Source organism: Trichechus manatus, unplaced genomic scaffold (assembly GCF_000243295.1).
Source record: "Trichechus manatus latirostris isolate Lorelei unplaced genomic scaffold, TriManLat1.0 scaffold00088, whole genome shotgun sequence".
Taxonomy (NCBI): Eukaryota; Metazoa; Chordata; class Mammalia; order Sirenia; family Trichechidae; genus Trichechus; species Trichechus manatus.
In genome coordinates, this window is record NW_004444024.1 from 4,044,284 (window position 1) to 4,060,972 (window position 16,689).

Consider the following 16,689-nt stretch of genomic DNA (forward strand, 5'->3'; position numbering starts at 1 on the left):
GGGGCTTCATATGGACCAAATTATCCACTTTCACCACTTTATCCATTTCTAACGATACCTGTTACTGCTGAGTCAATTCCAACTCATAGTAATCCTATAGGACATTACAGAACTGCCCCATAGGGTTCCTGGTAGACTCGAACTGCTGATGTTTTGGTTAGCAGCCAAGCTCTTAACCACTGCACCACCAGGGCTCCTCTAATAATGATAGTGTTCTAAAGCCTCATAGAACCTCATATTTCTCTCTGCTGTGAGAATCCATTTTCTTTTTTTAGAATCCATCTTATCTTATCCCTTTACAGCTAGACTCTGAAAAAGACTGAGGTTTAAGAATCAAACTCAATTTGGCTTTTCCAAGTCATACAATGAGATCCAAACTCCTATTAAATGATACACCTTTACAGAAACTGATTTTCAATCACCTCCACAACTTCTTTTTTTTAAAGTCAAGGAGTCTTCATTTCAAATGAAAGCTTAGGAGGAAACCCTATACAGGTAGTCCCTGACTTACGATGTATTCAAGTAACGATGAACCGCACTTATGATCGTCCGTTTTCGTTTTTTTTTTGTAGTACATACAATGTTGCAGCGTGTTATTTGCTGATGTTATCATTCTCAGATGTCCACTTGCAGATATTTATATGTAATGTTTCCAACCCCCAGAGACAAATAAAGATCAGATTTATAAAGATACTGCTAATAAAAGACAACAATGAGAACTAAAAAAAAAAAAAAAGAAGCATCTGACTTATGTTAGAACCAACTTAAGACAGAGTTGTTGGAATAGAACCCTGTCATAAGTTGGGGACTACCTGTATATAACAGATTTAACTGAAGCATCTCTACTTGAGGAATAAAAAAGACATGAGCGATAAGACGACATGTATCCTACCTACTCAGCCCCTGCATTAGCCCTTGACTTCACAGAAACCCTCAGAACAAGGCTAAAGCTTGATTTACTGTTTGACAGTATCGATTAGAATTATGTACACCAAGCAATTCTCTAGTCCAGAACTATTTTTTGTATACGCTAAATGCATTGTTGGCTTCAAAAGTGTGGTTCCTTAAAGTAGTGAGGATGATTCACTTGAAAAAGAAGTACTTTGTTTCATGAGTGAGTTGTATAAAACTGCAGAGAAATAAAATAAGTTGTATCATACTATACATTGTCTTAAAGAACTCTCAAATTGGACACAGAAAGCCATGTTAAAGGGAAATATTTTCAACTAAATTTTCCAAATACTTTGGTTGACCTTTATCAATGGCCATATGCCAAATTGAGGGTATTCATCTTCTTTCTAAGTCTGTTTCTTCATACTAATTTGACATGTCAATATCCATTTCCTGATTTTAAACACAAAGTAAAATTGTCACAATGACAACCAAAATAACACTTAATCAAAAAGTTAGTCTGTAACCTTGAAGATACACAAATGATTTCTAAAATAAGCCTTACGGAAGACCAAAAGTACATTTTATACTTCATCAGAGCACCTTCCTAGAAATAAAGTTAATATTTTAAAATAAAGGCAGTACCTAATTCATAAAGCAAAAAAAAAAAAAAACCAGAATGAGAAAAAGTACACATATAACATTTTATAATAATTACCTGTGTTGACTGTATTACTGTAAGGTCATTAATATAGCAAAACCCTGCTCCCATGGCAGAACGAAGTCCTGCAGTCCCAAAGGTCATCCGGCAACAAAGACGATCTCGAAGTTCCTTGTTCATTCCATTCCGTAACAGATTTTCAATTTGCTCTTTTGTTTTGGGATTCTATAAAAAAGAAGCATTAAAACTTAATCAGGATCATAAGCCAAACCAAAAAAACCTGTTGCTATCGAGTTGATTCCAACTCACAGAACCCTACAGGACAGAGTAGAACTGCTCCATAGGGTTTCCAAGGAGCACCTGGTGGATTCAAACTGCCAACCTTTTGGTTAGCAGCTGTAGCTGTCAACCACTACACAACCAGGTTTCCAGGATCATAAGCAGAGTCCTAATATTAAGCCTTTCTGAGGCAACAATAAGCATTATGCATATATCACAAGGTTCAACATTCACTAAAAATTCCACAGTGCAACTTATTAATATTAGTATGTATAATAAAAATAGTAGCTGCCATTTACTGAGTCCCCAAAGGAGCCAGGATCTATTGAAGATGATTTACATATCTCTAATTGTCATATTTTTATAAAAGGCACACACTAACAAATACACAGCCTACATAAAAATATGAATATCCATTAAGAAAAAAATTTAAACAAGATTATTTCGGCTACTATCATATTATTTTAACGACTAAGATACCATCAGATTTGATAGTGAGGTCAAAGAGACTTGAAGAGATTTAACACTAAAAGGCACAAGACTGGCAAAAATGAAAATACCTGAAAATCTTCAGTACTATAGATGGTACCCACCACATGTCTGTCAGTTTCTCATATTGTGGAGACTTCTGTGTTGCTATGATACTGGAAGGTTTGCCACCGGTATTTCAAAAACAGGCAGGGTCACGTTTGGTTGACAGGTTTCAGTGGAGCTTCCAGACTAAGACAGACTAGGAAGAAGAACGTGGCAGTCTACTTCTGATAAAATTGGCCAGTGAAAACCTTATGAATAGCAGCAGAACATTGTCTGATATAGTGTCGGAAGACTAGCTTCTCAGGTTGAAAGACACTCAGAATACGACTGGGGAAAGAACTGCCTCCTCAAAGCAGAGTTGACCTTAACGATGTGGATGGAGTCAAGCATTCAGGACCTTCATTTGCTGATGTAGCACAACTCAGAATGAGAAGAAATAGCTGCACACATCCATTAGTAATCGGAATGTGGAATGTACAAAGTATGAATCTAGGAAAACTGGAAGTTGTCAAAAATGAAATGGAACACATAAAGATCGATATCCTAGGCATTACAGGGCTGAAATGGACTGGTACTGGCCATTCTGAATCAGACAATCATACCGTCTATTATGCTGGGAATGAACTTGAAGAGGAATGGCACTGCATTCATCATCAAAAAGAACATTTCAAGATCTATCCTGAAGTACAACACTGTCAGTGATAGGATAATATCCATACACCTACAAGGAAGTGCAGTTAATATGATTATTATTCACATTTATACACCAACTACTAAGGCCAAAGATGAAGAAATTGAAGATTTTTACCAACTTCTGCAGTCTGAAATTGATCAAATATGCAATAAGGATGCATTGATAATTACTGGTGATTGGAATGCGAAAGCTGGAAACAAAGAAGATGGATTGGTAATTGGAAAATATGGCCTTGGTGACAGAAACGATGCTGGAGATCGCATGACAGAATTTGGCAAGACCAACGACTTCTTCATTGCAAATACCTTTTTTTCAACAACATAAACAGCGACTATACACATAGACCTCGCCAGATGGAATACACAGGAATCAAATAGACTACATCTGCGGAAAGAGATGATGGAAAAGCTCAATATCATCGGTTAGAAAAAGGCCAGGGGCTGACTGCAGAACAGACCCTCAATTGCTCATATGCAAGTTCAAGTTGAAACTGAAGAAAATTAGAACAAGTCCACAAAAGCCAAAGTACGACTCTGAGTATAACCCACCTGAATTTAGAGACCATCTCAAGAATAGATTCGACGCACTGAACACTAATGACTGAAGATCAGACGAGTTGTAGGATGACATCAAGGACATCAGACATGAAGAAAGCAAGAGGTCATTAAAAAGACAGGAAAGAAAGAAAAGACCAAAATGGATGTCAGAAGATACTCTGAAAAACTTGCTCTTGAACGTCAAGTAGCTAAAGCAAAAGTAAGAAATGATGAAGTAAAAGAGCTGAACAGAAGATTTCAAAGGGCAGCTCAAGAAGATCAGGGCTGTGACCTGAGTAGGGGTATTGCATCCCACCCTAATCCTCTTTAACATAACCTACTGGGTGGTTTAAAATCAGGGAACTGTGTGTCAGGTATTCTTTCACCACACTTATTCAATCTGTATGCTGAGCAAATAATCCGAGAAGTTGGACTAGATGAAGAAGAACGTGGCATCAGGATTGGTGGAAGACTCATTAACAACCTGTGAAATGCAAATGATACAACCTGGACTTGCTGAAAGGGAAGAGGACTTGAAGCACTTACTGATAAAGATCACAGGCTTCAGTACAGATCACAGGTGAATACATTTTACCTCATAACCTAGTCTCCTTTCTCACCCACAGAAGCTATTAATAAGATCTGAATGTATAAAATATATATTAGAGATGTTTTCTCAAATATAATTTATTATTTGGTTTTTAAATGTGCTCTCTCATTCACAATTCATTCATTACTTGACGTAGGAGAGGCCTAGTCATCAAAAAAAGAAGAAAATTGTTCAACCTATGCCAACTACAAAAAAGCACCTCTAAAATTATAAGTCAATATGAAAGTGATTTGATTTATATCCATTTTAGAAATATACTTACTGGTCTACTACAAAAAATTAAAATTTTTTTATTTAGAAAGCAAATGCATTGAATCTGAACTAAATTTGCTATTAACTAACACATCATAGAATCCTAATAATTTTAGTACCCAAAAAAAGTAATCTTGCAGACAACCTAAAGAGATTTTAGTGACTGCTAGTATTTTCTGTACTTTATAAGAAATAAGGCTGATTGTTTAGTATGAGATCAGTAAGCTAAAGAATACAGAATTAAAGCCATGCATTATATTTAAATTTTACCTGTATACCAAAAATTTTCCTTTAGGTTCTAATCCTATGGATTGCTGCAACTTTACATGGCTGAAATGAAGAAAAGAAAGTGTCTTCTTACATAATACTCCATGGGGTTTTAGTTTTTCCATATTGTAGGACCATAAAGCCCAAATTCAAAGAAAACATGAAAGAACTGATTAAAAACAAAACAAAACAAAACAAACCATTTTAAGCATACAGAAGAGCCTCTTTTAACTTCTTACAAACTTTCATAGATGTGAAGAAAGCTACACACTAGACCAAAATCACACCAACTCTGCCTGCCATCATATAAAAGTATTAGCATTCACTTATGAAAGATCATTTTAGATTTACCCCAAGCTTTTCTGAACCTATTAAATTCGTAATTAGGGGGCTTCTGCATTATTTATGCATAAAATATGAGAAAAAAGTAATTAATCATCATTATATAAAACAAATTAAGTTTGCCAATGAGACGTTTACCTGTAAATCTTCTTTCCTACTTCTTTGATAAACCTAGTATTTTTATATAACTTGAATCTATCAATATTCTAGTATTAAACCTAACAGCTTAAAAACAATCTAAAACATGAACCTCACTGTTTAAAAGATTAGAACAGATTTAGAAGAACATAACATATATTAATAACCCCAAATCCTATTATTGTTACATATCTAAAGAGGAACCAATATGCAAAATTGACTCTTAAATAAGTTAAATACATCTAAAATTGCAAAACCATAAATATTTTTTAATGTTACTGACAGATTTGGTCTAAACAATAAATACCACTTTTCTGTAACTACAGAGAAAATTGTTTAAAGTTTATTTCTAAACAAAAGTTAAAAAAAGAAACTGCAATCTGAAAATCTGAAGGGTAAACACAACTGACATTTACTTCTGAGGGTCAGCCAGATGAAGATCCAAGACTAGAGTCCAGAAGCAGAACATGATTTCCAAACCAGATACTTCTTTACTGAGTTCAAAATGTACTCGTGCAGAATAAATCATTCTTTCCCATTTAAAGGATCTTTATGTAAATTATAAATTTAATTTCCTTATCTTTAAAAAGAAGGTGGATGGTGGAGGAACATCTTGGAAAAGTAAGGTGAGAATGGTTGCACAACTTGAAGAATGTAATCAACGTCACTGAATTATACATGTAGAAACTGTTAAATTGGTATTTTTTTTTAACTTTCATATTCATTATTTATTTCTAAATTTTATTTATTTTGTTGTTGTTGAGATAAACACACAGTAAAACATACACCAATTCAACATATACAATTTAGTGACATTGATTATATTCTTCGAGTCGTGCAACCATTCTCACCCTCCTTTTCTGAGTTGCTTCTCCCGCATTAACATAAACTCACTGCCTCCTAAGGTTCCTATCTAATCTTTCGAGTTGCTGTTGTCATCTTGATCCCATAGAGAGAGTTCTTAAAATTGCATAATGCTCAAGGTGGACCTTTGTTACTAGTTAAGCTAAATATTGTTCAGTTTTAAGATGACTTCAGGGGATATTTTTGGTTTACAGTTTAAAGATTATCTCAGGACAATAGTTTTAGGGCTTCATTAAACCATCATGGCTCCAGGAAGTCTGGAGTCCATGAGCATTTAAAATTCTGTTCTGGATTTTCCCTCTTTTGATCAGGATTCTTCTATGGAATCTTTGATCAAAATGTTCAGTAATGGTAGCCGGGCACCATCCAGTTTTTCTGATGTCATGACAAAGAAGGCAGTTGTTCATGGAGGCAATTAGCCACACATTCCATATCTTCCTCCTATTCCTGACTCTCCTTCTTCCTCTATTACTCCAGGTGAATAGAGACCAATTGTTGTGCCTCGGATGGTTGCTTGCAAGCTTTTAAGACCCCAGGCACTACACAACAAACCAGGAGGTAGAATAGAAGCATTAAACATGTTATTAGGCCAATTAATGGGATGTCCCATGAAATCATGACCTTAAACCTCCAAACCAAGGAATTAAATCCCATGAGGTGTTTGGTTGTACATAAGCAGCCTCAGCAGCTACAACTTTTTTTTTTTTGGTTGTTGTTGTAAATGTATCTATCACACAACTTTTGCCAATTCAACTTTTTACAGGTGTACAACTTATTGACAGCAATTACAATAATTGGCTGTGAAGCCTTACCCTTAATGTGGCTTTTCCATTACTGTTAACCTCCCTTTTCCCCTCGCTCCCACCCACTAATAAACTTTAGTCTCTGTCCATTTGCCTTTTCTTGTCTTTTTATATAAGCGAGGTCATACAATATTTGTCTTCTGGTGATTGGCTTATTTCACTCAGCATAATGTCTTCAAGCTCCATCCATATTGTACCATGAGTCAATACTTCATTTCTCCTACTGACTGAGCAGTATGCCATTGTATGTATGTACCACATTTTGTTTATTCATTCATCTGTTGATAGGCACTTATGTTGTTTCCACTTTGTGGTTATTGCGAATAGCGCTGCAATGAAACACTGTGTACGAGTCTCTGATTCTCTGCTTTCAAGTCTTTTGGATACATACCTAGAAGTGGAATTGCTTGGTCATATGGTAGCTCTGTTTTTAGTTTTTTGAGGAACCACCACACTGTTTACCACAACTGCTGTACGATTTTGCATTCCCACCAGCAATGGATAAGGGTTATAATTTCCCCACATCCTTGCCAATATTTGTTGTTTTGTGTGTGTATGTGTGTGTGTGTGTGTGTGTGTGTGTGTGTGTGTGTGTTTAATCTTAGCCATCCTAGTGGGAGTGAAATGGTATCTCAGTGGGGTTTTGATTTGCATCGCTCAGATTGCTAATGACACTGAGCATCTTTTTATGTGTTTGGTGGCCATGTGAATGTCCTCTTTGGTTAAATGTCTATTCAAGTCCTTTGCCCATTTTATGATTGGGTTACTTGTCTTTTTGTTGTTAAGTTGTCAAAGTTTTATATATATTTTGGTTATTAGATTCTTGTTGGATATATGGTTTCTGAAGATACTCTCGCTGTCAGTAGTTTGTTTTTTCACTTTTTTGCTAAACTCTTTTGATGAACGAAATTTTTTAATTTTTATGAGGCCTCATTTATTTTGTCTTTTGCTGCTTGTGCTTTTGTTATTATATTAGATAATCTTTTATTTCTTTACTGTGCTTTAAGTGAAAGTTTACAGCTCAAGTTAGTTTCTCATACAAAAATTTATACGCACATTGTTAGGCGACCCTATTTCCTATCCCTATAATATGTTTTCCCGTATCTATTCAACCAGCTCCTGACCCTTTCTGCTTTCTCATCTTGCCTCCAGATAGGAGCTGCCCATTTAGTCTCGTGCATCTACTTGAACTAAGAAGCACACTCTTTACGAGTATTATTTTATGTCTTATAGTTCAGTCTAATTTCTGTATGAAGAGTTGGCTTCGGGAATGGTTTTAGTTCTGTGTTAACAGACAGTCTGGGGGCCATGTCTTCTGAGGTTCCTCTAGTCTCATTCAGACCATTAAGTCTGATATTTTTACTAGAATTTGAGCTCTGCACCACACTTTTCTCCTGCTCCATCAGGGACTCTCTGTTCTGTTCCCTGTCAGGGCAGTCATTGGTGGTAGCCAGGCACCATCTAGTTCTTCTAGTCTCAGGCTGATGGAGTCTCTCGTTTATGCGGCCCTTTTTGTCTCTTGGGCTAATATTTTTCTTGTATCTGTGGTGTTGTTCATTCTCCTTTGCTCCAGGTGGGTTGGGACCAATTGATGCATCTTAGATGGCCGCTCACTAGCTTTTAAGACCCTAGGCACCACTCACCAAAGTGGGATGCAGAATATATTCCTAATAAACTTTGTTATGCCAACTGACCTAGATGTCTCCTGAAAGCATGGTCTCCAGACCCCCACCCCTGCTGCTCTGTCCCTTGAGATGTCTGGCTGCATTCAGGAAACTTCTTAGCTTTGGTTTAGCCCAGTTGTGCTGACTTCCCCTGAATTGTGTGCTGTCCTTCCCTTCACCTAAGATAATTCTTATCTACTAACTAGTTAGTGAATACCCCCTCCCCCCTCCCCACCCTCGTAACCATCAAAGAATGTTTTCTTCTGTGTTTAAACCTTTTCTTGAGTTCTTATAATAGTGGTCTCATACAATATTTGTCCTTTAGCGACTGACTAATTTCACTCAGCACAATGCCTTCCAGATTCATCCACGTTGTGAGATGTTTTGTGGATTCATCATTGTTCTTTATTGTGGGGTAGTATTCCATTGTGTGAATATACCATAATTTGTTTATCCATTCATCTATTGATGGGCACCTAGGTTGTTTCCATCTTTTGCTATCGTGAACAGTATTGCAATGAACATGGATGTGCATATATGTATTCGTGCAACGGCTCTTATTTCTCTAGTATATATCCAAGGAGTGGGATTGCTGGATTGTATGGTGATAATCCATTATTGAAAGCTAGGCCTGACAGCATTGCCCCTGCTTGTTATTCTAAGAATTTTATGGTTTTAGTTTGCACATTTAGGTCAAATTGGTACAGGTTTTGCTGTGTATATTCTCAACAATAGCAACAACAAAACTAAATTATTAAAAAAAAATAAAAAACTACAATGAGAGACCACTTCATACACACTAGAATGGCTATATGTAGTCAAAGACAATAAATAACAAATGTTGGCCAGGATGTGGAAAAACTAGTAACTTTATACATTGCTGGTGGGATTGTAAAATGGTACAGCTTCTTTAGAAAACAGTCTGACAGTTCCTCAAGAGGTTAAACACAGAGTTACTGTATGACCCTGCAATTCCACTCCTAGGTACATACCTAGAGAAATGAAAAGATGCATTCACATAAAAACTTGTACACAAATATTTATAGCAGTATTTTTCACAATAGCCAAAAAGTAGAAGCAACCCCAATGTCCATCAACGGATGAACAGATAAATAAAATGTGCTACATCCATACAGTGGAATATTACATAGCCATAAAAAAGAATGAAGTCTCAGGTCAAGAGACTAACATTTAACTGATACATGCTACAGCACGAACCTTGAAAACACTGCACTAAATGAAACAGTCACAAAAGACCACATATTGCCCATTTACATGAAATGTCCAGAATATGCAAATTTATAGAGACAGAAAGTAGATTAGTGGTTGCTAGTTCTTGAGGGGAAGGACTTTGAGGAGGGATTAGGAGTGACTACCAATGGGTACAGGGTTCCTCTTTGGGGTGATGAAAATGTTCCAAAATTGGCTGTGGTGATGATTACACAACTCTGTGAACATACTAAAAACCTCTGAATTACACACTTTAAATGAGTGAATTGTATAGTATGTAAATTATAGCTCAGTAAAGCTGTTTAAAAAAAAGTAGTAGGAATTAGTGTAAGTTAAACTGGCTTAGGAAAAAAATTTGAATCATTATACTTGTCAAGTAAAGTGAGATTTACTTGAATAATAATCACTTCATGAATACAAAAATCACATCCAGGAATAAAAAAGATGTCAACTACTCTCAAAGTAGAAAATAACCTTTCAAATACAATGTATTGTTATCATTTAAGTATAAAGTGAATATACCAAGATTAGCTGAAAAGATTAAAAATAAAACTGTTAACAATTATTTTATTTCAAAACTTAAAATTACATAGTCTTTTTTTATAGTTTACCAGTCTTTTTCTAACAAAGCAGATACACTGGGCTGATTTTAACTGTTAAACAACAATACTGAAGCTTAAGTCTCTGTAAAGTTTTAAACATAAAATATTTCTCATATAAGGTAACCAACAAAACATTTCAAATGTTCATTTTCTTTCTCTACATATTTTGACCCATCATTCTTTTCTTGACAAATGAAGGACCCAATTGTTTGTCAATGAGCTCGGAAGGTCATTGTAAAGTACTGGAAAAACCACTGAACTACAATTCTGGAAGGCTTGGCCCAGATCTTGAATCTACAATTGGTTAACCAGACAATCCTGAACAAGCACTTGACCTCCCCTTTGACTTTAGATTCCAAACAGGATGTGAGGGCTTTCGAGATTATCTTTTTCAAGCTCTACATGTTTATTAGTAAGTGATCATGTGAGGTACTAGGTATAAGGGCTTTAGTTAGTAGCATCTATTACTAGCTTTGTGATCTTGGACAAGTAATTTCACCCTAGTGTCCTCACCTATAAAAAAAGAAAAAAAGAATAGGAATAATGTTCTACTCTTCTTCCTGGGCACAGAGCTAGAATATATTTTGCAGCCTCCCTTGGAGCTATATGAGACTATGTGACAGAGTTCTGGTAAATGGACAGAGTAGAAGAGATGTGCACAACTTCCAGCCCTAACCCATAAATCCTACTCAACCACCCCCACCCTGCCCCTCTCTTGGGCATGTAATTTCTCTCTGAGGATCATCAGTACAATTTAGGGGTCTGAATTTAATCTGAAAAGATCCGTTCCTAGCTTCCAGTTTCTTTACGTGCATTAAAAAGAGAAAAAAAGATCCCCTCAAACTCTAGTGTTCTGATTGTTAGACCCAAGACTCACGTTGGAATTCTAGTCAAGAAGATCTCAACCTCTTCATTGTTTTCTATTTAATTTTTTTCTCCAATGAACTTCATACCTTAAAAAACTGTTTATCCACTAGAATATATCAATTTGTTTTCACAAATTTTTAAAAGTCTGTTTTCACAAAACAGACCTTATCTTGAGTGCTATCATATACACAGACCTAATTTCAATCAGGAACAAAGAAACCTTAGTATTTTAATTGGATTATAGACAGGTAAGTATGAGTTTCATAAGGTGTTTCAAAAGGCAGACAATTAACTCACTCATGAGAACCCCAGATTGGGGAGAGCACCCAACTAACTGCAAGTTGTCTCCCAATATTTCTCTCCTTTTCTTCTTTCCAGTGGATTACTACTTAGCAATAAAAAAGGAATGAACTACTGATACATGCAATAAAACAGATGAATCTCAAGGGTTACGTTAAGTAAAGGAAGCTAGATGCAAAAAAGCTATATACTGTATGATTCCTGAAAAGGCAAAATTATAGGGACAATAAATAATAATTATAACTCAACAATAAAAAAACAAATAGTCCAATTAAAAAATAAACAAAGGATTTGAGTAGACATTTCTCCAAACAAGATATACAAATAGCCAACAAGCACATGCTCAACATCTAGTTACTGTTGTTGTTAGTTGCCTTCAAGTTGGCTCCAACTCAAGGCAATCTTTGTATAACAAAACACTGTTCCTCTTCATGATCATTGGGATGTTTGAGTTCATGGTTAGTCATTAGGAAAACACAAATAAAAACGTAAGGATGTAACATTCATACTCACTAGGATAGCTACAATAAAAAACAGATAATAACAAGTGTTGGCAAGGATGTGGATAAATTGGAACTGTCATACATTGCTGGTGGGAATGTAAAATGGTGCACTGCTTTGGAAAGCAGTTTGACATTTCCTCAAAAAGTTAAACATAGTTACCCTATGATCCAGCAATTCCACCTCTAGGTACACATCCAAGGAAATTGAAAATATATGTTCAGACAAAAACCTATATACAAATGATCAAAATATCATTATTCACAATAGCCAAAAAGTGAAAACAACTCAAATGTCCATCAACTGATGAATGGATAAACAAAATGTGGTATATTCATACAGTGGCATATTATTGGGTAACAAAAAGGCAATGAAGTACTGATTCATGCTACAACATGGATGAACCATTAAGACATACTAAATGAAAGAAGCCAGACACAAAGGTCACATATTGTATGATTCCATTCACATGAAAGTTCCAGAATAGGCAAATTTATAGAGACAGAAAGTAAATCAGTGGTTGCTAGAAGCTGGAAAAAGGGAGCAACAAGGCACAAAATGGGTATAGGGTTTCTTTTTTGGGGGCTGATAAAATTGTGGAATTGGACTGTGGTAATGGTTGCACAACTTTTTGAATATACTAAAACCACTGAATTATACACTTTAGAATGGTGAATTTTACGTCATGTGAGTTATATCTTGATTTAAAAAACAAAAACAAAAAACAACTACTACTTCTTTCAGGACATAAATGAAGTTTAATCGTTCCAGAGGCTCGGGCTCTAGGGAGGGAATTTTCTGCAGTGTGGAAATGTTCAACGTTGGGAGGATGGTGTGTCATATGCCCTTAAAACTCTCACTCAGGCTGGTTAATTGGAAGCCTTTGGTCCAGAACATTCCCTGATAATAGAGGCTGGGATCTGAGCCTACTTCTGTCCTGGTTTCTTCTTCTTCCTTATCAGGGAAACTGCTTCCCTGCTGCGGGCCTAATGAGTACCTCTTTGTTCTGCTTATGCATGCACATCTTATGGCACATGGCCAACCCCACTACTATATTTCTTCCAGTTGGGAGGGAACAGGGGTCCTTCAACTACAACACAAGGGGGTATGTACAGACTACTAGCCTTGCATCAGCTACAGGAAGTGGGGGACCAGCACCTACTACTGAAGCTGACCTTGCTCTGTCTTTTCTCTATGTGAGTAAAGCATTGTTCCATCCAATGCCTGTGTTTAAGTCGTATCTTTCTTTATGACTCCTGAACCTTGGCTTGACATTCTATATCCTGATTGTGTTGTTGGTTATACAATTATACACATTTGTCAAACTCACTGAACTGAACACTTAAAAGGGTGAGATTTAGTGTAAATTATGTAAATATAAATTATATCTCAATAAGCCTGACTAAAGTGTGTGTGTGTATGTGTATATACACACACATACACACAATAAAGCTCTATCTATAACTGATGTTGGAGTAGAGGAAACATGGATAAATCCAGACAGACTGTGATTTATCTTATAACGAATGAGTCTGTGGCAAACAATATTTAATGCTTTTTTCATTTTCCCTTTATAACATACTCAGAAAATGTAATGCTGAAAATCAAATACTTGAAAGATGCTTGAACTCTCAATACCTTTATGAAGCAGAATATTTAAAAAAAAAAAAGACATGCAAATTACAAAAATAGATTCATGTTTGTTTGAATTGTAGTATAATATCAACAGGGAGCCCTGGTGGTACAGAGGTTAAGCACTCAGCTGCTAACCAAAAGGTCAGCGGTACGAACCCACCAGCTTCTCCACAGGAGAAAGATGTGGCAGTCTGCTTCTGTAAAGATTACACACTTGGAAACCCTATGGGGAAGTTCTACTCTGTCTTGTAGGGTTGCTATAAGTTGGAACTGACTCGATGGCAACGAGTAACGGGTATAATATTAACTCCCTTACTGTTAAGTTCGTCCTTACAATTATGTAAAAGTTCTTTAATATTTAGGGGAGAGAGGGTTAGCCCACTTATTTTACATAAATATGAATCTAATTTTACAAAACCACCTACTATCTTTGTAAAGTGACATTGCTACTTAGAGAACATCTTAGGCTGTATTTGACATTTTATTTTATTTATAGCTTCTGAAAATCTTATAGTGTATGATTTAGGGATAAATCAATGTTGTTGTTGGGTGCCATCAAGTCGGTTCTGGCTCATAGTGACTCTAGCTATGACAGAATGAAACACTGCCTGCTCCTGTGCCATCCTCACAATCTTTGCTATGTTTGAGACCACTGTTGCAGCCACTGTGTTAATCCATCTTGTTGAGGGTCTTCCTCTTTTTCACTGACCCTCTACTTTACTAAGCATGATATCCTTCCCCAGGGACTGGTCCCTTCTGATATCGTGTCCAAAGTACGTGAGATGAAGTCTCACCATCTTCCCTTTTAAGGAGTATTCTGGCTGTACTTCTTCCCAGTTAGACTTGTTCGTTCTTCTGGCAGTCCATGGTATATTCAATATTCTTCACCAATATCATAATTCAAAGGCATCAATTCTTCTTTGGTCTTCTTTATTCATGGTCTAGCTTTCACATGCATATGCGGCAACTGAAAATACCATAGCTTGGGTCAGGCAACTTTAGTCCTCAAAGTGACATCTTTGCTTTTTAATACTTCAAAGAGGTCCTTTGCAATAGATTTGCCCAATGGAATACATCGTTTGATTTCTTGACTGCTGCTTCCATGGGTGTTGATTGTGGATCCAAGGAAAATAAAATCCCTAACAACTTCAGTATTTTCTCAGTTTATCATAATGTTGCACACTGGTCCAGTTGTGAGGATTTTTGTTTTCTTTATGTTGAGGTGTAATCCATACTGAAGGCTTTGATCTTCATCAGTAAGTGCTTCAAGTCCTCTTTGCTTTTAGCAAGCAAGGCTCTGTCATCTACATATCATAGGTTGTTAATGAGCCTACCTCCAATCCTGATGTCATGTTTCTTCTTCATATAGTCCCTCTTCTCAGATTATTTTCTCAGCAATGGTGAAAGAATAAAATCCTGATGCACATCTTTCCTTATTTTAAACCACGCAGTATCCCCTTGTTCTGTTCCAACGACTGCCTCTTGGTCTGTATACAAGTTCTTCATGAGCACAATTAAGTGTTCTGGAATTCCTGTTCTTCACAATGTTACCCGTAATTTGTTATGATCCACACAGCTGAATGCCTTTGTATAGCCAGTATCAGACAATATTCTGCTGCTATTCATAAAATTTTCACTAGTCAATCTTTTTAGAATTAGATCACCAGGTCCCTCTTCCTAGTATGTCTTATCTGGAAGCTCCGCTGAAATTGTCCACCATGCATGAACCTCCTGGTATTTGACATATCAATGGCATAGCTTCCAGCATCACAGCAACCATGCAAGCCACCACAGTATAACAAACTAATAGACAAGTAGTCAGTTTATACACTTTTTAAAAAGTTCTATATTAACTGTTTATAAAAGAAATGTAGTACTTGAATTTTGATTCACTTGAGTGTTTTCAGGCATTGAAATAGTTCTTAATTAAGTGATTAAAAAAAAAGTGTTTAACTTCCAGTGTAATCTTTATTTGATTAAGCAAAAAACAAAACTATTTTTAATTAACAGGAAATTAAGACAAAACTCTAGAATTCCTAGATATCCTTTGGTTACTTTGGAGAAAGGACGAAGAGAGGAAAACAAGATCAGGGAAGTGGACATGGGAATTTAAACTATATCTGTAATTTGTTTTTTATTTATTTAAAAAGGATATTTGATTCGAATTTAGTAGAATGTTATGACTTAACAAAATAGGAGCTGCTCATCAGTTTATCATTCTCCCTTTTTAAAAAGAGGAGAAAAATGGAGTTCTGGCAAAATGGCGCTCTAGGCAGAAGTAACACGCCGTCCCTTCACAGCAAAGATCCGAGAAACTAAGCCGAACAGAGAACACAACAATCCTGAAACCCTAAAACATCAAATGAAGAGATAAAGAACTCAGCCAAGCACCAAATGGAGTGAGAAAACTGACAGAGAACAGAGAGCGAGGAGAGATTCATGCAAAGGTCCCCTACCAGCTAACGCACCGTGGATCCGCCATCTTGGACTCCTATCAGAGACCAGCAAATGGGGTACGAGAAAGCAGCCTCACGGAGTGTCCAGCGGGAGACAAAACGACCGGTAATTTGTGGTGTGTGCTTTCCCACCCCTCACCCCTCTTCGCCCTGGCTCGGCCTCCTCTGCTTCCCGCGGCCACGGTCTCTTGACCGGGAAGCGCCGACTGCTTGGATTACACACATCCAAGCGGGCGGCTCTCTGGGTGCCATTTGTTGGCTGCTGGTGTTGGTTGTTTCCGCTTCTTTTGATTTCTTCCTTGCCTCTCCCCACCTACCCCTCCGTTCGCTCAAGTGCCTCGCTCTGTGCGCCATCTTTGCTTCTTCCTGAGGGGCTGCAGAGCACCGGCAATTTGTGATATATGCTCTCCCACTCTCTACACTTCTTCACCCATACTCGACCTCCTCTGCTTCCCGCGGACACAGTCTCTTGTCCAGAAACACCAGCCCACACTAGCTGGCTCTCTGAGTGCCATTTGTTGGCTGCTGGTGTTGCTTTTTTTTTTTTTCTACCCTGCTTCTTT

At 36.8% G+C, this 16,689-nt stretch overlaps 1 protein-coding gene across 2 annotated transcripts in view; it reads right to left on the reverse strand.

Moving 5' to 3' along the window:
- PGM2L1 (phosphoglucomutase 2 like 1) overlaps window positions 1-16,689 on the reverse strand; it is an 86,360-nt gene that overhangs the window by 45,575 nt on the left and 24,096 nt on the right. Inside the window, exons 1-2 of one of the 2 annotated variants that reach the window (XM_023736562.1) lie at window positions 2,392-2,430; window positions 1,610-1,777 (exon numbers count right to left, since the gene is read on the reverse strand). In XM_023736562.1, coding sequence (XP_023592330.1) covers window positions 1,610-1,732 — 123 coding nt within the window. In that variant the 5' untranslated portion in view covers window positions 1,733-1,777; window positions 2,392-2,430. Of the gene's footprint in view, window positions 1-1,609; window positions 1,778-2,391; window positions 2,431-16,689 lie in introns of those variants that run through there. The other variant, XM_004381964.2, reaches the window with a different exon arrangement.